General features: G+C 42.5%; 1 protein-coding gene across 3 annotated transcripts in view; it reads left to right on the top strand.

Annotated features, from left to right (window-relative positions):
• Positions 1–3,671: 3,671 nt before the first annotated feature.
• PLA1A (phospholipase A1 member A) overlaps positions 3,672–24,663 on the top strand; it is a 32,802-nt gene continuing 11,810 nt past the window's right edge. For 2 of the 3 annotated variants that reach the window (XM_036851493.1, XM_036851495.1), the window contains exons 1-6: positions 3,672–3,824; positions 11,580–11,781; positions 13,659–13,836; positions 14,361–14,469; positions 15,526–15,627; positions 18,078–18,167. In XM_036851493.1, the coding sequence (XP_036707388.1) occupies positions 3,752–3,824; positions 11,580–11,781; positions 13,659–13,836; positions 14,361–14,469; positions 15,526–15,627; positions 18,078–18,167 (754 nt within the window). In that variant the 5' untranslated portion in view covers positions 3,672–3,751. The remainder of the gene's footprint in view (positions 3,825–11,579; positions 11,782–13,658; positions 13,837–14,360; positions 14,470–15,525; positions 15,628–18,077; positions 18,168–24,663) is intronic. The other variant, XM_036851494.1, reaches the window with a different exon arrangement.

Raw genomic sequence — 24,663 nt, 5'->3', positions numbered from 1 at the left:
GATGGTGGTGGGTTTGAGATGCACGTTGGGGGCAGGGGTAGGAGTGGGCAGAGCTGAGCCCAGCTAAATCCGTGGAATGGGCAGATGGGTCACTTCCAGCCAGTTTCTTCCACCACTTAGAAGGCACAACCCAGGGGACCCCCGGGGTGTCCTCTTCCTTCGACCTTCTCGTGGAATCCTCCTACAGTCCTGCACACCAGCAACAAGCTCTCAAGGTTCACAGGTCATTTTACTTTGAGGTTAGGAGATCTCAGGGAACAAAAACTAAACCATAGAATTTGGCATCAAACTGTCATTTAAAAGCTGCAATTTTCAGTCTTTCTCAAAATTTGGAGGCCTGGAGACACCTGTGACACATTCTCCTGACAAGTGTAAAGCAAGGGTCTACCTGTTCTTCCAAGGAAAACAGAGACAGAATATAGACAGCTTTAAAATGAAAGCAAAGTTATGCGGTTTGGGGCACAAAGGGCATGAAGTATTCTCTTTACAAGAGTGTAGGTGGCCTTATGCTCGTGTATTATGGTTTGTTCTGAGAATGGGTGTGTATGTGTGTGCATGCCTGTGCATGCACGCGTATACACATGCAGTACATATAGAGCACCAGGAGTGGGGGCTCCAAAATCATGGTCTTCACCTCAGATTGGAAAGGAACCTGGCAAAAGGTCAGACTTCCTGAAAATCGAGTAGGATAGGGGCTTGAGTCATTTTGGGCTGTGCACTAAAATTTCATCAGAAGTTCTAACGGGTTTCTATGCGCCCTTAAAAAACAAATGAGGCAGGTGGAAATAATTTTGTTTAGTGTGAAAAGCAAGGTGCAGAGGGTTTGTGTAGTGGGTCAGCAAGTGTGTAAAAAGTTCAGAAAGGATGGGATAGAATAAACTGGTGAGGCTCAGAATTATAATTTCCTAAGATTATTTTATATTAGTTAGTATGTTAGTTTATATTCCCCCCACTCCCAACCCCACCCCTAAACTGAAGGCCATGCTTCTATACACGTGTGCATGCACACATGCACACACACATAAAGGCTTATTCATTTATGGAACTGTCAGCCCGGGATCCTGAAGGAAGGTGAGGAAGCTGGGAATCCGAGCTGGGAACGGGCAGGCAGGAAAGGCCGAAAGAGATTCTGTGGATTCCAGGGGTTGTAGCCAGTAACTACCTCTCTTCTCTCTTCCCCTCCACTCCCTTCTCTTCCTCTCCTCTCTTTCTTTCAAAACAAGTGTTTAACGAGCACCTATTATGTGCCAAGCACAGTTCTAAGCAGCAGGCACACAACAGGGAGCCCTGAGCAATGAGCACTGGATATTGAAGCCGGTGTCCTTGGTCTCTTGCTTGCCTCCCTGTGTTCCTAGATCCTAGGCAAGTAAAGCCATCTGACTCCACTTCACGATGGGGACCTCGATGCCGTCTTGGGATCAGGCCCCTTCCCACTGCCCTCTCTAAATGAGCACACCGTACCAGAGGTACCATGCCTTTCCTTAGCAAAGACAGAGCACTGGCTGTGTGGCAGGCACTGTGCTAGGTGCTGGGGACACCTCACTGAACAAAAGAGACCAGCATTTTGCCCTCCTGAGGCTGACATTCTCCCTGGGGAAGATGGACCACATACACTGATTATAAGCTGGTGTTCCCTACCAGTGTCTCCTGTAGAAAGATCTCCATCCTCACCTTCTAAAACACATCACCTCACTTTCCAGGAGGACCCCGCTCTCTTGGCCCCCTGAAGCAGTGCTCCCCAGGTCTCTGGCCTCTGTGAGCTTTAGTTTCCTCACTGGTGAAACGGAGATGGCTGTGGTTAGAATTAACAGAAGACTAGTGGCTCTGGCGTGCGTACAGTCATCTGCGGAGCCTGCTAGAACTGCAGAGTCTGGGGCCCAACCCCAAGGAGTCTCATTCAGTGTGTCTGGGTTGGGCCCAGTGGTCTGCCCCCCGTCCCCTGGGTGATTCTGAGGCAGGTGGTCTTGCCCAGGACCACTCCAGCCCCTTGTGGAGAGCACTGCCCCAGACGATGAATGTGACAGGGAGGGTACTCTACACGTAAGCTGTGCTGATGTTGCACAGGGAACACTGTGCTGGAAAAGCTGGAGTGACTGGCCTGACGCACCACCTCTGGGTGTGATGGAGTGGCCAGGAGAATGCAGTCCTCAGTCTCCTGCTGTGAGGAACCTAACTGACTGACGGTCCTGGGTGCTGCCCTTCTGCATCTAACCTCGTCCTTCTGCTGAGACTGCCCCCAGCTAGTGACTGGGCAGGGCGAGGCTGCTAATACAGCTCATTTTCATAAGAGACTTCAGCTTGAGGCTTCCCCACTGCCTTGGTCAGGACATTCTAGGAACTGCATGGTGTCCTGGGACTTCCTGTGCGATCCTCTTTCCTTCTCCTTGTCCTTCGCAGGTGTCAGCCCTGCAGCAGGGTCTAAAGGGTCTCCCTACTGTCTTCAGCTCCCCTTTTTATTCGTCACAGGTCTTATCCCTGAGAAATCTCTTGCACATCTAGTCGCATCCTGGCTTCTTTTCTCTGAGGACCTGGACCTCTACACCTGGCTTGGTCTCTGACATCAGAACAGCCTTCAGTAGTGCCCTTCCTGGTGGCAACAGCACCTGAGCAGTGGCATCATGTGCAGGAGGGGAAGCAAGGGCTGGCCCCTCCAAAATCATTTCATCCCTGTCTTGGGCAGGCCTGGCACAGCTTGGTGCAGTGGTTGGTGCCGCCTGTTGGCACAGTGGTTCAGAGCATGGCCTCGGGAGCTAGGTTGTCCTGCTTCAAATCCCAGCTCTGCATGAGCTTGTGCAAGGTACTTAACCCCTCTATACCCTGAAGTTGTATGTAGATAGTACTCCCCTCACAGAGCTATGGTCCAGAAAGTTCCATACTGCCCTGTTGGTGGGTTCTCTGCCTCACAGCAATGTGCTGCAATTAAGGAGAGCTGGGCAAGTACGGCGCCTCCCCCTTCCCCTGACCCGTCTAGAAGTAGCACTCTGTGGTTTCTGCCACTCCTTTGGGTGAAGAGGCCATGTGGTATACTGGAAACACCCTGGTTCCAGGCCAGCTCTGCCACTTCCAGCAGAAGGGTCTCCATAGGTCATTTTCGTTCTCTATTTCTTTGTTTCTTATCAGTGAATTCAAGACACTGAACGACTCTTCTTAGAGGTTGGACTTCTAGCCCCAAGATTCTATCAAAGGATAGTACTCTCAGAGGCCAACTTCATCTTCTTTCGTTATTTCCGTTAAATGTACACTAAACATATTAATACATTGTTGGCTCAGCTCTGTGCTGGGCACTGGGGACTCAAAAATGAAAAGAGAAGGTCTTTGCCCTCAAGCCGCTCAGAGTCCTCCTGGGGGGCAGACACGTCCACAGACTCCGGGACAATGTGGGTTTGTGATCCCCTAGAGATGAAAGACTTCTGCCTCGGTTTTTACTAACATTTTATAATGGGAAGTGGGAGAGGTGCAGGAAATAGTTTCCTGATGATGTTTGGCTCAGAGAGGAAGGGCAATGTGTTTCAATGTCCCCTGCTTTAAAAAAAAGAAAAGAAAAAAGTATATTTCTTTTCATTGAGAAGAAACAGAAAAACTGGGGAAGTTAAACAAATAGGGAGAGACCTGTTACAGGTCAGGAGGCCAGTTAATGATTAGTGAGACCCAAGTGGGTGTTTAGTGTTCAAAACTGTGAGAGGCTGGGTTATGAGATCTCTTTGTCATTAGCAGTCGGCTTCGCCCCAGCTCTGAGACTTCCAGCTCAACGATGCCCCCAGACCCCTGGGAGGGCTGCTTCTGGTCATGGGGGCTCCTTCTGTGGCTCAGTGTTGGAAGTACAGGTAAGTTGGGGGCTGGGGCCTTGGGTGGGACTTCTTTTGGTCAATAATTCTATTTTTTCAAGCCATTTATTTATGTAGCGCTAACCTTTGGAAGGTCCCCTAAAAGCCCTCTCCTGAGATGAATTTAAAAGAGGGAGAAAAAAACCTTCAATCATAATGGGAATGACAGCACTTTCTTAAGTCACAAAAATTGAACTTCCTCTAGTTGTTTTACTCATTTTTCTAAAATCTGCGTTACTCCTTTTCACCTTGCACAAGCCAGGAAGAGTATAAAAACATAAAATGTGATTAATTCCAAAACATGATTCATTTTCACCCTATAAATATCCATTGTTCCAAGATATATTTAATTTTAAAATTTAAAATTTCCAAACTAACAACAATTTTGTCATTGAGATTGTTAGAGGTCCTTTCTAATCTTGCCGACCCAGCTCAAGTTCAGGCCTGTCATCCCTCCTGGCAGTACTATGATAACTAGTCCTGTTCACCACAGATAACCAATGACCTTTAGCACAGTTTCCCTCAGATGCCATTTGCATCGTGCCTTTCCCAGTGAAAACCCCACCCACCGCTCTCCCTTGCTTAATATAGCAAATCTAAACCCTCTTATGGCGTAGGGCATCTCGGAGGAGTAAAATCCCCTCCTCTCTGGCCAGCAGTGGCATCACCCTTGGAAAGCTCCCTTCCCTCTGCCCCCAACAGCAGAGACTGCTTTTGTGTCAGGTCCACAAGACATTTAATTCTCATTCCCCAGCTTTAGGGTGTGTCATTCTTTCTGCCTGTAGTTGCTTACACTACCTTTTTGTTTATTTCTGCTCTTCACGTCTTCCAAGAAGGTCTCCATGATTCATACTTCCCTTGCAACACCACAGGCCTCTGCTCACCCCTTCCCTGCATCAACGGTTGGCGTTGAAAAGGTGCTACTTAGCTTCATGTGTGCTTTCTCCTAACGCAATCATTTATTTGAGTGTGTGTGTGTGTGTGTGTGTGTGTGTGCGTGTGTGTATGTAAAGTGACCATATATCTTGTTTTATGAAGTGGCTGTTTATACACTATATACTAGATCTAAAAGGATTTATATCTTACACATTTTTGACAAATGTGAGAAAAACTGCCCTGCAAAGAAGTTATAACTGTTGATTAGTACGTGAGCACGTCTGTTTTCCCACCCTCTCCAACAACACTTTGTATTATCAAATGTTTTTCATATTGTCAATCTCATAGAAAAAATAGTATTACACTGTTGTCTTAATTTTTATTTCTTACTGTGATTTGTGCTTCTGGTGTCTTGTTTAAGCAATCTTCTTATAAAAATAATCTTTCATATTTTCTTCTAAACTCTATGGGTTTAGATGAAGAGCACCAGGGACAAATCTTGTGGTCATGGGGTATTGTTTTTTTCCTACTCCTGTGGGGTATTTTTTAATATGATGTTGAATTTTATTTGCCAACATTTATTTTTATTTTTGTATATATTTATATTTATTATTTTGTATATTTGTTCATAAAGGAAATTTATCTGTCATTTTTTTTTTCTTGTATTGCCCTTCTCTGGTCTTGATACTAAGATGATTATAACCACATAAAATAAGTTTCTGTTCTATGAAACAGTTTTATATAAGATAAAGGTTACTTGTAATTTAGAGGTTTGGTGGAGTTCTCAAATAAAACCATCTGGCTCTAGCGTATTTTAGGGCCAGAGAAGACTCTTGATTACCAGTTTGATCTTTTCTTTTTTTGGTGCTAGCGGGTTTATTTGGATTTTTATTTCTTCTTGAGTCAGTTTCAGGAAATTATATTTTTCATTGCTTTTAAATTTGCCAATGCATTTGTCTGGGAATTTTTAAGAATATCTTTTATACTTAATGTTCTGCAGTTTTACTATCATCTGCCTATTTGTATAGATTTATTTATTTTTTATCTTGCTCATTACCCTGAGTATAACTTGTGATTAGACAGCTCATATCTTTTTTCAGTTATGAAAAATTCTTAGCAGTTACCTTTTCAAAATATTGTTTCTTCTCCCATTCTCTTCCTTTAGAGAACAGCTACTAGTTAAATGTTGGAGCCTCTCCATCTATTGTCTATACTTTTTGACTGCACTTTCATATTAAAAAGCTTCTTTTACTTCTTCTGTACTAGACATTATAGCATTGATTCCATTTTTATTTCCATGACTATCTTTTTCATTTCCATTTCCTAATTAGCTTTTTACTATATATCTTATCATTTATGCCCGTTTTTATTTCATAATTTCTTATGCTCTGTCTTTATTTTTATCCTTGTATATTCTCAGCATACTTATTTTAAAGCTTTGTCAAAGATTTTTAAAACTTTATTTCACCTGGAATGAATTCATGATCCACTTATTGGCTTTATCGACTATCTGTGTAAACATTTGATTTCTTTATATATTTGTTTTCAAGCTTTTTTAAAAGTAAACTAGTTATTGAAGTACAACATACATACAGAAAGGTACACAGATTATTAATACACAGGTTAATGAATTTTCAGAATGATTTCACCTGTGTAACCATCATTCAGATCAAGAAATAAAATGTTACCAGATTCTTAAAACCCATTCCCTGTATCTCATCTTACTCACTACTGACCCAAAGATAACTCTTATCTTGACTTCTGACACAATAGATAAGTTTCATTTTAATTTTCAATGAAAAGTTTGTTTTCAGTCTCTCTCTTCATCTCTCTGTCTCCCCACCCGAGCCCCCATCTTTGCCCTCTCTCCTCCAGAAATGTACGTTGTCTCAGCTCCTGTGAGTGAGGCCTTGTCTTTCCATCCTGTCTCCCTAAATAAAGCTAGAGCCCCAGTAAAAAGTCAATAGCTGTTTTTGTTTGTATTGTTTTTGTTGTTAGCTTCCTTTCCTGAGTTGGGGAGCCCCTCTCCACCGCTGGCTACCACTGGTGGGTCTTCCACACCTGACTTGGAGCACTTTTGGATCCCGCTTACCTCACAAAACTGAATTCTTACAACCACTGTCTTCTGTCAGACCTGGAACCCATCACCATTTTGCAATTCTATTCTTGTTCCTGTTTTGGAGATATTATTTTTATGTTTGAGATCGTCTATGTCTTTTTCTCCCTCTCTTTTGGATATTCATCTGTCACTACTCTTTGGCTGAAGTGGTGCTTGGAGGGATGGGGTATCTGAGCATGATTCACTGTGCCACGTTCCATAGTCTTGAATGACGGACAGTTCAATCCTATTGTCTGCAAATATTGGCAATTTTTCTCCCCCTTTTCAGACATTATAATCTTTATCCTATTTTATTGTCTTGTTTTACTAACTAGGGCTAGAACTTCCAGTCCAATATTTAATAGAAACACTGATAGCAGACATTCTCATTTGTTCCCAGTTCTGAATGGAATGCTTCTAACATTTCACCAATAACTATAATCATTGCTATAGACTTTTGGTAGGTACCCTTCCTTTCTTATGTTAAGGAGTGTTGGGTATTGAATTTTATTGTGTGTTTTTTCCCTACATCTATTGAGTTGAGCATATGGTTTTTTTCTTTAATTTGTTCATATGTGAATTACATTAATACATTTTCTAATGTTAAACCATCTTTTCATTTTTTGGATTAAACCCTGCTTGGCCATGTTGTATACTTGTTATCCTTGAAGGATTTGACATTTTATCTAGGATTTTTATGTCTGTGTGTAATAGTGAAACTGGCCTTTAGTTTTCCTTTCTCCTTCTTTCCTTGTCCAGTTTTGACATTTTGGCTATTTTCATAGAATGAGTTTGGATTCTTTCTCCCCTTTTCTATTCTCTGGAACAGTATGTGTAAGATAGGAATTGAAGGATTGTTAGAACTTCTCTGTGAAATCTGTCCTGATAGAGTTTTTTGATGAATAGATTTAAAACTACTGTTTCAATTCCTTTATACTACAGTTTTACATTTGATTTTCTGTTTTTTCTTTCTTGACTAAGTTTTAGTAAGCTATAGTTTTCTAGGGGATTATCAATTTTCTAGGAAAATATCTATTTTTTAACTGTTGGATGGGTATAAACATGCTATTTTGTGGTTTAAAAAATCTACTGGACTTACATCCCCTTTTAATTCTCTATATTGTTTATTTGTGACTTCCCCCTTTTTTTCTTACTCTATCATCAAAAGTACATCTGGTTTTTTTTTTTTAAGTACATCTAGTTTATTATTCTTTTCAAAGAACTACCTTTTGGTGTTTATTGTGTGTGGCAGGTTCTATTCTAGGCAGTAGAGTGAACAGAATGGATAAAAATCCCTTCCTTCTTTGAAAGTATCTTCTAATGTGGGGAAATTAAAAAACAATACATTTAATAATAAACTGGTAAATAAAAAATCTTCATTAAGTGATGATTGCTATAAAAATAAACAGATCAGGATAAAGAAAATTGAGAGAACGGAGGTGAGGCACATAGGCAGATTGCAATTTTAAATAGAGGGTTAGGGACTTCTTTGGTGGTCCAGTGGCTAAGACTCCACACTTACAATGCAGGGGACCTGTGTTCGATCACTCGTCAGGGAACTAGATCCCACATGCCGCAACTAAGACCCAGTGTAGCCAAATAAATAATAAATAAATAGGGGGTTAGAGGAAAGAAGATGACATTTGACAAGCAAAGACTTAAAGGAGGAGAGGGAATTAGTCACGTGGATGTCCAGAGAAAGACACTTTGGGCAGAAGGAATGGCTAGTGCAAAGACCCTCAGGTGGGAACCTGTCTAGAGAGAGGAAGAGCTAGGAGGACAGTGGCTAGAACAGAGGAAGCAATAGTCAGACAGGCGAAGGGCTCCCCAAGGGGATGGTCTAAGATATTTAGGGCTTTCTTCCACTGTTAGGACTTTGGATTTTATTCTGAGTGAAATGCCTTGCTGGCTTTTGCACAGAGATGTGACATGATTTGATTTACTTTTCTACTACTGTGTTGCAAATAGACTGAAGGGGGACAAGAATGAAGGCAGGAAAAGCATTACAGGCTACATAATTTTGAGAGATGATGGTGGCTTAAACCAAGGTGGTGCCAGTGTAGGTAGTGAGAATGGTTTAATTCTGAATATTGTGTTCTGAGGATTTACTCACCATTGTACGGGGGTGGCAGAAAGCAAAGTGTAAAAGATTTCTCCAGGAAGGTCAGCCTGAGCAACTGCATGGACTGAGCAGCTACTGATGCTGTTCATATTCATTGTTTTCTTTAATTTCAACTACTTCCTTTTTTTTTTTTTAAGATTTAATTTTATTTATTTTTGGCTGCATTGGGTCTTCATTGCTGTGCGCAGGCTTTCTATAGTTGCGGTGAATGGGGGCTACTCTTTGTTGTGGTGCACGGGCTTCTCATTGTGGTGGCTTCTCTTGCTGCGGAGCACGGGCTCTAGCCACGCGGGCTTCAGTAGTTGTGGCTCTTGGGCTCTAGAGTGCAGGCTCAGTAGTTGTGGCACACGGGCTTAGTTGCTCCATGGCATGTGGGATCTTCCGGGACCAGGGCTCGAAACTGTGTCCCCTGCATTGGCAGGCAGATTTTTTTTTTTTTATCCACTGCGCCACCAGGGAAGTCCCTTAACTATTTCCTTTATATTTCTTTCCCTACATTTTATTTGGTGTTGCTGTATTATTCTTTTTCAGCTTTCTGAGTTATAAGGTTAATTTACCTAATCGGTGTCTTCCCCCATTTTCCCCTGATATTTACATTTATGGTTATAGATATCAGCCTAGTACTGTTTTAGCTACTTTAACTCAAGTTTTGATATTGTATTGGTTTTATTGTTATTTAGTTTTTAATATTCTCCAGTCTCCATTGTGATTATTCTTTAACTCATTCATTACTTAAAAGGGAATTTTAAAATCTCCAAATGTGTCTTTAAATAACTTTTGTTACTGATTTCTAATTTTATTACATCTTATTTAGATAACGTTGTCTGTAATATATTGATTCTGTGATGCTTGTTGGGCCTTGCTCTGTGACATACTATACTTATTTAAAAGGACTCTTAATTCTCTGTCTGATGGATGCAAACTTCCCTACATGACCAATAGAGCAAATGTATTCATGTATGTGGTTCAAGTCTCATGCTCAAGCAGAGTCCTTTCATCTTTTCTTCAAAAAGCTGGGGGAAGGCAGATGAAGTAGTCAAGTCAGGCATCGTTCTCTCTTGTGTTCCATGGGAGCTCAAGTTGCCACAGGCTGAGGAGCCTGGGGGCCTGCACAGTCACAGTGGGCTTCATCGCCGGGGTGTCCAAGACCTGGCTGCTCAGAAGGGAGATACAAGGGGGCTCGGGGACCAGGTCTGGGGCTTAGGTGCAAAGGTGAGGAAACCGCTGTCAGCACTCTCTAAGGGTGCGGTTCCCACGATCTGCTCACAGTACCACAGCCCAGCGCACCCCAGATCCACTGGCTTGTTGTACATGTGCTCCCCCGTTACCTCTGAAGGCAGATAACCATTCCAGAAACCTGAAATAGCTGTCTTCCTCGTGAAGAGCCCTGCACAAATCAGTGTGCAATCTGGACCTGTCTTCTGATTCTGCAGATAGTTTTGTCCCATGGCAGGAATGTGAGGTAGCTGCTAACGGCACCAGGACTTCGGGGCTGGGGGGCCAGTGCGACAGTGTGTGCCCTGCTGCTCCGGCCGGTCTCTTTCTGTAAGACCAACTGGGTGTCAGGTGCCCCCCCTCTTTATCACAGGCATGAGGGTGGGCTGTTGGGTATTGAAGATAGGCCAGATTTTTAGCTCCCTGGGAAGCAGGAGTTTCATGCTGCTGTTTCCGTTCAGTATTGTAGAAGGCCTTTCAGTGACCTTGACCATAAAATATCCCGTTTAAACGTACCTGTTGGAAGGCACCGTAGAATACATACAGCTCATTAAGGGTCCTCTCTACCATCTGGCTGGGCAGCCATGTGCTGGGCGCTGGAAGGCTCTGGAGTGGCTCTGGACTGCTCATAAGGAAAAGAAGTGAGGAGGCTGGAGGGGGGAGTTTGAAACCCTCTGGAATGGGGTGCTCAGACCAGAATGGACCTAGTCCCCAGGGCAACTGCTCATTTCACAGCCCAGAAAACTGTATTATTTAGCTAGGACTGCTGTAACAAAATGCCAGAGACTGGGTGGCTTAAACAACAGAAGTTTATCATCTCCCAGTTCTGGAGGCTGGAAGTCTGAGATTAAGGTGGCAGTAGGGTTTGTTCCTTCTGAGGGCTGTGAGTGAAGGAGCCATTCCAGGCCTCTCTCTTTGGCTTGTAGATGGCTGTCTACTCCATGTGTCTTCACATCATCTTTCTTCTCTGTGACCAAATTGCCTCTTCTTATTAGGACACCAGTCATACTGAATAAGGGTCCACCCTAATGGCTTCATTTCAATGTAATTACCTCTGTAGGGACCCTATCTCCAAATATAGTCACATTCTGAGGTATTAGGGGTTAGGACTTCAACACATGAATTTTTGCAGGGGTGGGGGGACTCAGTTTAGCCCATGACAATATCCATTTCACCATGGCCTTTAATCTTCTCTAGCTGAGCAATATTCATATTCTTCTCTGGTGTTTTATCTTTATACATGAAAAATATTCACAGATTTTGGTTACAGAAGTGATGCTTTTAATAAATGAGTCTGATTATTACACTTGCTGATTTATGATGAATGCCTATAAGCTCCTGTTTCTCTCTTCCTTTCAAGAACACCTTTTTTCCTTTTAAGAACAGATGACCTCACCTTGGATATTTCTCGGTTTTTTATTTGTTTGTTTGTTTTTTCCTCTAGGAGATGTACCTCCTACCCCACAGACAAAGTGCACTGACTTCCAGAATGCTAATCTTCTCCGAGGCACCAATCTCAAAGTCCAGTTTCTCCTCTTCACCCCTTCTGATCCTCGCTGTGGGCAGCTCATGGAAGAAAGTAGTGACATCCGGAACTCGGGGTTCAATGCCACTCTAGGAACCAAGCTAGTTATCCATGGATTCAGGTGGGAGCCAACCAACCAATAGGATCACCTCAGCTAAGAGCTAGAAAGTGACCATAATGCCATAGGAAGTTAGTGGGGAGCGAAAGGAGAGATGGATTTACTGCCTGTCACAGGTCCCATTGCCCACCTCCTGCTGACTTTGAAGATGTCTCATAGCAGCCTGAACACACATCGTGTTGTTCTTTCTTGTTGGTCACATACGTTACTCCTCTGCTAACTGTAAATATGTGTGACCCTGGACACACTCTCCAACTGTAAATATGTGTGACCCTGGACACACTCTCCAACTGTAAATATGTGTGACCCTGGACACACTCTCCAACTGTAAATATGTGTGACCCTGGGCAAGTCACTTTAGCACACGGAGGCTCGGTTTCCGTATCTGAATAAAACGGAAGTTGTAGAGATTGTCTCACTGATCCTTTCCTCCCTGAAGCGTGGGTTGCATGATTCATCTCAGCCAGTGAGGACGTAGCCTTTGTGCAATCACTCAGGGGTAACATCGTGGTGTTTTTATCCAGGGTTTTATCTCCTCTTCTTCTCTTTTTCCTGGGTTTCATGACCTAAGAAACTTTCACTTCCATCACTCCCAGAGGTTAGCGTTTCTCAGGCGCTGCACACTTCTTCAACTTCTTTGAGGCCCTGCAGGCCAAATTTTGTTACAATGCATAGTCTCTGAGTCCCAATTTAATCACCACCCTTCCTTCCAACATCTTCTCTCCAAAGCCCACTGAGAATGCCGGAAACAGAAAAAAGTTGCTGAGAGGAGAGAGGGAGAGAACATGGTGAAAGAGTAGCGCTGTGGAGCAGCTGGAGTTGGGGGTGCCCGATGAAGAGGTGGACAGTGGGGCACTGCACAGAGGATCCCCACTTCCTCATCTCTGGGTTCTCTCTGCCTCTCCAGTCCCTCACTCCAGGGTCCCAGCCACATCTTCCCTCAGGCATCCCTTCTCTCTCAGGCATCCCTTCTCTCTCTTGTACCGAGGTCTCTTCTCTGGCAAATCTTGCATTCAGCCACTACCCAAGGCTGAGTGTGTGCCCTCAACCGAGAGGTAGCTAATGGAGCTGAAGAGCTCAGCAGCCTCACCACGCTGCCTGCTCCCAGATGCCCCAAAGCCACGTTCCCTGGCATACACCCAGTCTGGGCTCCCCTGTCCACGCGAGCAAGCTCTGGGCCATTGAGAAAACTTCTTCCCCATTCCCAATCTCTTGGGAAAGCTCTCTGAAATTTTTCCTATTCTTCTTCTTTTCCTAGAAAAGTCCTATTATACTCTAAGTTCCAGAAGGATGAGGAATATATCTTATTTATCTTCATTTCTCACAAAGCACCTGGCATACTGCCTGGCCCATTTGTTGAATGAAGGAAAGAGTGAATGAATGAATGAGTAAATGAAAACATCCTCAAGGAAAGAGCCTATATTATAGAATGAGAATTAAGATTGCAAATCTTAACTCTAATAGACAAAGCTATCTTTTCTTTCCCATGAGTAGCACAAGCAGGGTCAGCGCAGTGGTTTGTGTGGTGTATGCATTACACAAAGGTACCTGACTGAGGGCTGGTGGGGCTGAACACTGACCTGAGCTCTGAGCCCTGACCTCAGGCTACATCCACCTGGAACAAAGGTACTCTTTTATAATTTACACACAGGCTCCACATGTGCAGTCAGGAGCCCTGCTAACTTTGAGATTATGTCCTCCTTATGCTCAAAGCATTGTAGGATTTAGTGCCCATACCGCCCCCACCCCACCCCACACCTGCTTACTTGTGACCTTTTCTCTGGGTTTGTTCTGTTTATAGAAATGTCATTGTAATTTCCATGACAATGGATGCTGGCTGGGAAGATAATTTTCCTATCCTTTCTTGGCCCCATGTCTAGGGCTTTAGGAACAAAGCCTTCCTGGATTGATAAATTCATCGGTGCCCTTCTGCAGGCAGCAGATGTTAACGTGATCGCTGTGGACTGGGTTTATGGCTCTACAGGTGTCTACTTCTCAGCCGTGGAAAATGTGGTTAAGCTGGGACTCGAGATCTCCCGTTTCCTCAGTAAACTCCTGGTAGGTGTAGAAGAGCTTAGGGTGAGTTCTGGCTGCTTACGGGGAAGCAAGGGGTCAGAAAGAAAGAAATGACATGTGAGAAGGAGCTTTAGGTGGAAGCAGAGCCACCCAGTAGTCTGTGGGTCTTCGGTTCAAATCCCAACCTAGCCACGTACAGTGCTGACCTTGGGCAGGTTTTTGAACCTCTCTGAGCCTCCCGCTGTTCCTCTGTACAACATGCCACTGTGTGTTACATCAGGGGTGCCAATGGCTGACTCTTCTAGGTCCTCAAGAGGAAATGGCCATGGTCATGCCTCACATACTTTGGACACCAAAGGGAAAGTGAGTGGGTTGTCAAGGTGGGGAGCCCAGGGAGAGGGCAAGTGATTAACAGGGTGAGATTCTGCACTTTTTCCCAAAACGTGTGTGGCTGGTGTGTCATGCCCAAGACCTTCTGCTTCTGATGCCTCAGGGGAAAGTGTTACCCTTGTAAGGCCAGGGGCTGCTGTGACACAAATGTAACTCACTGTAAATGCCCGTTCTAGGTGCTGGGTGTGTCAGAGTCCTCAATCCACATCATTGGTGTCAGCCTGGGGGCCCACGTGGGGGGCATGGTAGGACATTTCTACAAAGGCCAGCTGGGACAGATCACAGGTAACATTCTTCCCTGCCCATCCTCTCAGGTTTAGAGAGAGAGAGAGAGAGAGAGAACGAGAGAGAGATCATGACCTGGAAGAGCCTTTGCTAAGGCAGGCAGAGGGAAGTGTTGGGCCTTTGTTCTTATGATCAAGTCATCAATCACCACTGAAATTTACTTATTGTGGCCCTTTTGGATAAAATGGTATTGTGTTGTTATTGCATGATCTCTAATGTCAGTGTTAGAGGCCAGGTATTTCTTTCTGAGCCTCAGTTTCTACAACTGTAAAATGGGTTGTAACAGCTCATACATCCTTGGCCCACTATGGAAATCACCTTTAGACAGTTTTGCTAAATACTTACAAAGTGCTGGGAACTTTATGCTTCAGGAGCTACCCTCAATCAATAAGGGACCAGAGCTGTGTGGTAAATACTCTGGCTTCCTGGCACTTCATTGAGATAATTCTGAGTCATGTTCTACAGAGTCCTTCAGAGGGACCCCAGTGGGATGAGACCCAAAGAGATAATCTATTCATTAAAATTTTCTTTCGTTCTCTGACTGGTTTTTCCACTCCCTCACTACGCTTTCTGTGATTTTCTCCCAAATAAGCTACTTGCACTTTAAATCCTTGTCTCATAGTCTGCTTTTTGGGAGGAAGAGGAAAAGGGATCCAAGCTAAGGCCTGGGGAGAGTAATATTTACTTTGCTCTGTTGTTGTAAGGACTAGAAAGTGTGAAAGTGCCCAGCACAAGGCCTGGCACATAGTAACTACTCAAAAAATTATAGCCATTGTTATTACTACCTGAGGATTAATATTACTGACATTAATCCTTGCCAAATGGTTGGTGTTAGCAAGCACATTTCAGAGCCAGAGAAACTAGGTCATTGAGAGGTTAGAGACAACAGAGTAGAGCTTCCTGGGAAAGGTGGTCCTGAGCTAGTTCTCTTGCCCTTGGGTCCTTGTTGGGGGACTCTGATCCGAACTGGAAGGGTTGCCCATGTAGGTGTGCAGTGGGTCCATGAGGGTTCCTGTGGCTGACACGAAAGGGCCCCTGACATGTCTGTCCTTGCAGGCCTGGACCCTGCTGGACCGGAGTACACAAGAGCCAGCCTGGAGGAGCGCCTGGACCCTGGGGACGCCCTCTTTGTGGAAGCCATCCACACAGACACGGACAGTGAGCTGGGGTGGGGGAATGAGCACAGGGCAGAGGCCAGGAGGCTGGCATTTATCTGTGTGGCCATGGGAGGAGACCCTTCCCCTCCAAGCTTCTGTTGCAGTGAGGAGTTTACCAGCATGATCTTGAAAGTCTCTTCCAGCTCTGTCATTCTCTGAAGACTGAGATGAATGATTTTATTTTTAGCCAGCAGCAGAAAGGAGGATTCTCATTTGTGGACCAAAACTGTTTGGTCATGAGTCTCACTCTGATTCAACACTAAGCTTTGTCTGAGGTAGTACTCAGAGGGTACTTCTGCCTGGGAAAGTCTTGCTACTTTTTCAGGGTGAACATGCCTGGCCCCAGGAAATTGGGGCATTCCACTCCTGGGGCAGGTACTCAAACCTATCAGGACTTCCCTCCTCCCCAGAGGATAAGGCCAGCCCTCAGTCTAGTGAAGAGTGAGAATTGCCCCCTCCAGTAATGACAGGCACAGGCAAGAACCCCCGGCTCTGAATCCATCATGACCAAATTAAGCACTTCTGACCAGCGGGCACTCCTCCTCGTTTCTACTCGACGTCAAACACCCACAGAGTCTGGTGCCAGGCCCCATGCTCAGTGTGTTGGGTACAAGAAGAAGTTACATTTGTCTCTGACCAGAAGAGTTTGCAGTTCAACTGAGAGGTGGCCATGTCTCATTCCATTTGGCTAGAAGCCTTCTTTTAGCATTCAAGACTCACGGATTCAGGATTCTGGAAGAAACTCATGCAATCATATTATTCAACCCTCTTTCCCACCTCCATTTCACAGATAGGAAACCAAAGCCCATAGCCCTCTGCTTAGCTATTAAGTTAATTAACCATGTCAATTAACAAGGTTAACGCCTTATATTCCTAAATTTGCTAAATAGGTGACTCATTGGTCCCTGTTTACCTGTGCTAAGCCTCTCAGTCCCCTTCAAAGTTGGAGCCACTTCCGAATGTGATTTAAAAAAAAAAAGGCATTCCATTTATTCAGTCGGTCTTTATGATCTATGTAGCAGGCACTGAGAATACTGCAATGCACAAGGCACCAAATAAGATCCCTGCCCACATGGAACTTACAAGCTAATCGGCAAGCATTCGTTCACTAATTTGTTCAATAAATAAGTATTTGGCACTAACGTGTGCCAGGTACTGTGCTGGTGTTGGGGATAGAGCAGGAAAAAAGACGGGTAAAGGCCCTGCCGTGGTGGAGCTTACATACAAGCGAGCAGTCAAGATAATTCCACCCTCTGATTATGATAATGAGGGATATGGGAGAAGTGTGACTCAGCAGGGGGTTCGGGGTCTACTTCAAATAGGATTATTGAGGAAAATCTGGCCAAGGAGGTGATATTTGAGGTGAGACTTTGTGGATGAGAACGAGCCAGCACTGGAAAGAGCGGGGAGAAGAACACTCTAGGGGGAGAGGACAGCCAAAACGAAAGCCTTGTGGGTGGGGACAGACAGAAGAGCCACGTGGTTAGAGCGCAGTGAGTGATGTGCTGAGAAAAGGGAGCAGGACCAGGCTGGACATGGCGAGGAGTTTAAATTTTATTCTATGATCAGTGAGGAGAGGGCGGCTGTTTGGATTTCCTTAAAAGAATACTCTGGCTGCTGGGCAGAGAATGGACTGCCAGTGGGCAGTAAGGGAAAGCTCGCTGGAGGGTGTTTGCAGTGGTGGCCTGGGTGAGGGGGACAATAGTGTCATGGGCAAAGGTGGTGGCAGTAGAGACAGAGAGAAGTAGAAAGACTCAAAATATATTTTGGAGGTAGAGCTGACCCGACAGATGATGGGCGAGGATGAATTCTAGGTCATCACTTAACCCCTGGATAGATGACGTTAAGCACGTAATACAGGCTCAGTTGCTTACAACTGTGATAGATAATATGAAGAAGAAAATCAGGGTATTTGGCAGCTGAATCTGACCGAGTCTGAGGGGTCAGATAGAGTCACAATGGTGAGATGCAGGCTACAGCCTCTCAAACTCATCTCTTTGTAGCCAGATTATATTTCTGCTCAGTCATGAAAGCACAAAAATATGTGGGAGACTGGAAATGTGGTCCCACACACACATATCTGAACTATCACTTAAAGCAAAATAGAAACTATTCAACAAGGAAATTTACCAAGCTTATTATAACATTTACTGATTCATAAAAACTTATATTAAGGGATATTTTTCTTGATTTTATTAGGCAAATATGAGTATCTTCTTATAAATTTCTTCTTAGCTTCCTTTCAGCACGGCAAAACCTGTTTAGAAAACCATCTGAGGGCTAGTTCTGTAGTCTCCCAGCACTTAGGAATGAAGTGGGCACCCATTCAGCACAGAGAGGGGGTGGACCCCCACGGTCAGACCTCAGGCTCTGCTGCCGGTGGACCCTGCTATGGGACCTGGAAAATAGGCCCCTGCAGTAAGAGGGTAACGGGGTTCTGCCTCCTTGCAGATTTGGGTATTCGGATTCCTGTTGGACATGTGGACTACTTCGTCAACGGAGGCCAAGACCAACCCGGCTGTCCCACCTCCATTTCTGCAGGTCAGAAAGCCAGAGAGAGTTGGTGTTTGGCTGCCCCAGAGACTGGAATTTACCAACAGGCTTTGTGTTGAGTCAGCCAGTATGGGCCATAAGGGGGTCTTCCTTACAGTGTCCTTTGCTGTGTCCCATCAAGCTTACTCAGCATTTATTAAATGGATGTCTTTGGACCCCAGGAATTCTAGGGGAGGAGTGCCTGAAATTAAAAGCCTGCTCCATATTTAGGCTCCCTCCCCACTTCTTAGGCGCTGCTGTGATCCAACGTCACTCAAGCCAATAACCTCTCTTCTTCCTGGGCCCCACTTTGTGGCAGAGTCCACAGCAGCTACATCCTCTGCAGAGCCTCGTTGTGGCAGAAACAGACTGATGTGCCCAAAGCTAGCTAGCTGAAGGATCAATTCAGTGCATGACCATTTCCCCAGACTAACTAAATTTAAGTTCTCTAAAATTGCTTTCAAGATAATCTTCTTGAATACATTCAGTGAATATACATTTCTTCTCTTCTAAATTTATTCTTCTGGAATGTTCTTTTTGGATATATTAATTGAATATATTCTTAGCATAATTTTAAATAATTTTAAATGTATCAAAAGCTAAGCGTTAAGGATTGTGTAGTCTTCTTATATTCTTATGAATATAGCCAACCTATCAACATTTCATATGGGAATTTTATTTTGATTTCTGATTACTATGTTTTTAACCTTTTCCTGCTTTACCAAAATTTTAACATTTTAAGGATTCTTTTGACAACTGTGTTGAGTAACCACTAATTCAAACTTACCAACTTTACTGATTTTCCAAAAACATGTTTCTTTTAACAATTCATAAATTTTTCAGCAATTCTGATCAGATGGGATAGTTTGATTTTAATGGCTTTTGAAAATTTCTTTGGCATTTTAATTGGCCACTTTTTTTTTTCTTCATAACACAATCTGAGAAGGGTTTAGTTTGTGTCTCCCAGCTCCCTGTTGTAGCTAGAAGGAGGTTGACCATAGACAGTGTCCCAACTCTGGGGGAAAGGAAAGTCAGCAAGCAGCTCAGACTTGGTTCTGGTCCCAGAGAGGGGGTCCCAAGGTGAAAGAAGAGTCTGAAGACCCTAAACCCTGGAGTTATGGCTCGTTATAGACCTCTTAGCCCCAGCAAATGCATTCAGTGTGAATTATTACAAATTTTAAAATAGTCAACAAAAGGGAGGAAAGTGGGGGTGGGTGGTGGTGGTGGTGGTGTGATGAACTGGGAGATTGGGATTGACATATATACACTAATATGTATAAAATAGATAACTAATAAGAACCTGCTGTATAAAAATAAAATAAAATAAAATTCAATAAAATAAAATAGTCAACAACAACAATAACCAGAAAACCAAATGTCTGTTATATTGGGACATTTGGCAAATTCAGTGTATCAGTCACTTGGTGAGGTGAACCTCAACACACTGGCTTTTTTTTTTCAGGTTGGTTCCAATTTTTATTATTGTTGTTAATAATAATACAATGAATGTGCTTACACACCAACCTTTCCCCTTTCTTTTTTTTTTTTAACATCTTTATTGGAGTATAATTGCTTTACAATGTTGTGTTAGTTTCTGCTGTATAACAAAGTGAATCAGCTATATGTATACATATATCCCCACATCCCCTCCTTCTTGTGTCTCCCTGCCACCCTCCCTATCCCACCCTTCTAGGTGGTCACAGAGTACCTAGCTGATCTCCCTGTGCGATGTAGCTGCTTCCCATTAGCTATCTATTTTACATTTGGTAGTGTATATATGTCCATGCCACTCTCTCACTTCGTCCAGGCTTACCCTTTCCCCTCCCTGTGTCCTCAAGTCCATTCTCTACGTCTGCGTCTTTATTCCTGTCCTGCCCCTAGGTTCATTAGAACCTTTTTTTTTTTTTAGAGTCCATATATATATGTTAGCATACGGTATTTGTTTTCCTCTTTCTAACTTACTTCACTCTGTATGACAGACTCCAGGTCCATCCATCTCACTACAAATAACTCAATTTTGTTTCTTTTAATGGCTGAGTAATATTCCATTGTATATGTGTGCCACATCTTCTTTATCCATTCATCTGTTGAGGGACAAGTAGGTTGCTTCCATGTCCTGGCTATTGTAAATAGAGCTGCAATGACCGTTGTGGTACATGACTCTTTTTGAATTATGGTTTTCTCAAGGTATATGCCCAGTAGTGGGATTGCTGGGTCATATGGTAGTTCTATTTTTAGTTTTTTAAGGAACCTCCATACTGTTCTCCACAGTGGCTGTATCAATTTACATTCCCACCAGAAGTGCAAGAGGGTTCTCTTTTCTCCACACCCTCTCCAGCATTTATTGTTTGTAGAATTTTTGATGATGGCCATTCTGACCAGTGTGAGGTGATACCTCATTGTAGTTTTGATTTGCATTTCTCTAATGATTAGTGATGTTGAGCATCCTTTCATGTGTTTGTTGGCAATCTGTATATCTTCTTTGGAGAGATATCTACTTAGGTCTTCTGCCCATTTTTGGATTGGGTTGTTTGCTTTTTTGATATTGAGCTGCATGAGCTGCTTGTATATTTTGGAGATTAATCCTCTGTCAGTTGCTTCATTTGCAAATATTTTCTCCCATTCTGAGGGTTGTCTTTTCCTCTTGTTTATGGTTTCCTTTGCTGTGCAAAAGCTTTTGTTTCATTAGGTCCCATTTGTTTATTTTTGTTTTAATTCCATTTCTCTAGGATATGGGTCAAAAAGGATGTTGCTGTGATTTATGTCATAGAGTGTTCTGCCTATGTTTTCCCCAAAGAGTTTTATAGTGTCGGGCCTTATATTTAGGTCTTTAATCCATTCTGAGTTTATTTTTGTATATGGTGTTAGGGAGTGTTCTAATTTCATTCTTTTACATGTAGCTGTCCAGTTTTCCCAGCACCACTTATTGAAGAGGATGTCTTTTCTCCATTGTATACTCTTGCCTCCTTTATCAAAAACAAGGTGACCATATGTGCGTGGGTTTATCTCTGGGCTTTCTATCCTGTACCATTGATCTATATTTCTGTTTTTGTGCCACTACCATACTGTCTTGATTACTGTAGCTTTGTACTATATTCTGAAGTCAGGGAACCTGATTCCTCCAGCTCCGTTTTTCTTTCTCAAGATTGCTTTGGCTATTCGGGGTCTTTTGTGTTTCCATACAAATTGTGAAATTTTTTGTTCTAGTTCTGTGAAAAATGCCATTGACAGTTTGATAGGGATTGCTTTGAATCTGTAGATTGCTTTGGGAAGTATACTCATTTACACAATGTTGATTCTTCCTATCCAAGAACATGGTATATCTCTCCATCTGTTTGTATCGTCTTTAATTTCTTTCATCAGTGTCTTATAATTTTCTGCATACAGATCTTTTGTCTCCTTAGTTAGGTTTATTCCTAGGTATTTTATTCTTTTTGTTGCAGTGGTAAATGGGAATGTTTCCTTAATTTCTCTTTCAGATTTTTCGTCATTAGTGTATAGGAATGCATGAGATTTCTGTGCATTAATTTTGTATCCTGCTACTTTACCAAATTCATTGATTAGCCCTAGTAGTTTTCTGGTAGCATCTTTAGGATTCTCTATGTATAGTATCATGTCATCTACAAACAGTGACAGTTTTATTTCTTCTTTTCCAATTTGGATTCCTTTTATTTCTTTTTCTTCTCTGATTGCTGTGGCTAACACTTCCAAAACTATGTTGAATAATAGTGGTGAGAGTAGACAACCTTGTCTTGTTCCTGATCTTAGAGGAAATGGTTTCAGTTTTTCACCATTGAGAACGATGTTGGCTGTGGGCTTGTCATATATGGCCTTTATTATGTTGAGGTAAGTTCCCTCTATGCCTACTTTCTGGAGAGTTTTTATCATAAGTGGGTGTTGAATTTTGTGGAAAGCTTTTTCTGCATCTATTGAGTTTATCATAGTTTTTTATCCTTCAATTTGTTAATATACTGTATCACATTGGTTGATTTGCATATACTGAAGAATTCTTGCATTCCTGGGATAAATCCCACTTCATCATGGTGTATGATCCTTTTAATGTGCTGTTGGATTCTGTTTGCAAGTATTTTGTTGAGGATTTTTAGATCTATGTTCATCAGTGATATTGGTCTGTAGTTTTTTTTTGTGTTTGACATCTTTGTCTGGTTTTGGTATAAGGGTGATGGTGGCCTTGTAGAATGAGTTGGGGAGTGTTCCTCCCTCTGCAATATTTTGGAAGAGTTTGAGAAGGATGGGTGTTAACTCTTCTCTAAATATTTGATAGAATTCGCCTGTGAAGCCATCTGGTCCTGGGCTTTTGTTTGTTGGAAGATTTTTAATCACAGTTTCAATTTCATTACTTGTGATTGGTCTGTTCATATTTTCTGTTTCTTCCTGGTTCAGTCTCGGCAGGTTGTGCATTTCTAAGAATCTGTCCATTTCTTCCAGATTGTCCATTTTATTGGCATAAAGTTTCTTGTAGTAATCTCTCATGATCGTTTGTATTTCTGCAGTGTCAGTGGTTACTTCTCCTTTTTCATTTCTAATTCTATTGATCTGAGTCTTCTCCCTTTTTCTCTTGATGAGTCTGGCTAATGGTTTATCAATTTTGTTTATCTTCTCAAAGAACCAGCTTTTAGTTTCACTGATTTTTGCTATTGTTTCCTTCATTTCTTTTTCATTTATTTCTGATCTGATCTTTATGATTTCTTTCATTCTGCTAGCTTTGGGGTTTTTTTTTTGTTCTTCTTTCTCTAATTGCTTTAGGTGCAAGGTTAGGTTGTTTATTCAAGATGTTTCCTATTTCTTGATGTAGGCTTGTATTGCTATAAACTTCCCTCTTAGAACTGCTTTTGCTGCATCCCATAGGTTTTGGGTCGTTGTGTCTCCATTGTCATTTGTTTCTAGGTATTTTTTTTATTTCCCCTTTGATTTCTTCAGTGATCACTTCGTTATTAAGTAGTGTATTGTGTAGTCTCCATGTGTTTGTATTTTTTACAGATCTTTTCCTGTAATTGATATCTAGTCTCATAGCCTTGTGGTCGGAAAAGATACTTGATACAATTTCAATTTTCTTAAATTTACCAAGGCTTGATTTGTGACCCAAGATATGATCTATCCTGGAGAATGTTCCATGAGCACTTGAGAAAAATGTGTATTCTGTTGTTTTTGGGTGGAATGTCCTATAAATACCAATTAAGTCCATCTTGTTTAATGTATCATTTAAAGCTTGTGTTTCCTTATTTATTTTCAATTTGGATGATCTGTCCATTGGTGAAAGTGGGGTGTTAAAGTCCCCTACTATGATTGTGTTACTGTCGATTTCCCCTTTTATGGCTGTTAGTATTTGCCTTATGTATTGAGGTGCTCCTATGTTGGGTGCATAAATATTTACAATTGTTATACCTTCCTCTTGGATCGATCCCTTGATCATTATATAGTGTCCTTCTTTGTCTCTTGTAATAGTCTTTATTTTAAAGTCTATTTTGTCTGATATGAGAATTGCTACTCCAGCTTTCTTTTGATTTCCATTTGCATGGAATATCTTTTTCCATCCCCTCACTTTCAGTCTGTATGTTTCTCTAGGTCTGAAGTGGGTCTCTTGTAGACAGCATATATATGGGTCTTGTTTTTGTATCCATTCAGCCAGCCTGTGTCTTTTGGTGGGAACATTTAATCCATTTACATTTAAGGTAATTATCGATATGTATGTTCCTATTCCCATTTTCTTAAATGTTTTGGGTTTGTTATTGTAGGTCAGACCCTTTCTTTTTGTCTTCTTCTTCTGGGACCCCTATAATTCAAATGTTGGCACATTTAATGTTGTCCCAGAGGTCTCTGAGATTGTCCTCAATTCTTTTCATTCTTTTTTCTTTATTCGGCTCTGTGGTAGTTGTTTCCACTATTTTATCTTCCAGGTCCCTTATCCATTCTTCTGCCTCAGTTATTCTGCTATTGATTCCTTCTAGAGAATTTTAAATTTCATTTATTGTGTTGTTCATTATTGTTTGTTTGCTCTTTAGTTCTTCTTGTTCCTTGTTAAATGTTTCTTGTATTTTCTGCATTCTATTTCCAAGATTTTGGATCACCTTTACTATCATTACTCTGAATTCTTTTTTCAGGTAGACTGCCTGTTTCCTCTTCATTTGTTTGGTCTGGTGGGGTTTTACCTTGCTCCTTCATCTGTTGCATATATCTCTGTTTTCTCATTTTGTTTAACTTACTGTGTTTGGGGTCTCCTTTTTGCAGGCTGCAGGTTCATAGTTCCTGTTGTTTTTGGTGTCTATGCCCAGTGGGTGAGATTGGTCCAGTGGCTTGTGTAGGCTTCCTGGTGGAGGGGACCGGTGCCCGTGTTCTGGTGGGTGGGGCTGGATCTTGTCTTTCTGGTGGGCAAGGCTGTGTACGGTGGTGTGTTTTGGGGTGTCTGTGAACTTAGTATGATTTTAAGCAGCCTCTCTGCTAATGGGTTGTGTTGTGTTCCTGTCTTGCTAGTTGTTTGGCATGG

Source organism: Balaenoptera musculus, chromosome 4 (genome assembly GCF_009873245.2).
Source record: "Balaenoptera musculus isolate JJ_BM4_2016_0621 chromosome 4, mBalMus1.pri.v3, whole genome shotgun sequence".
Lineage (NCBI taxonomy): Eukaryota > Metazoa > Chordata > Mammalia > Artiodactyla > Balaenopteridae > Balaenoptera > Balaenoptera musculus.
This window is presented reverse-complemented; position numbering and strand designations above follow the sequence as displayed.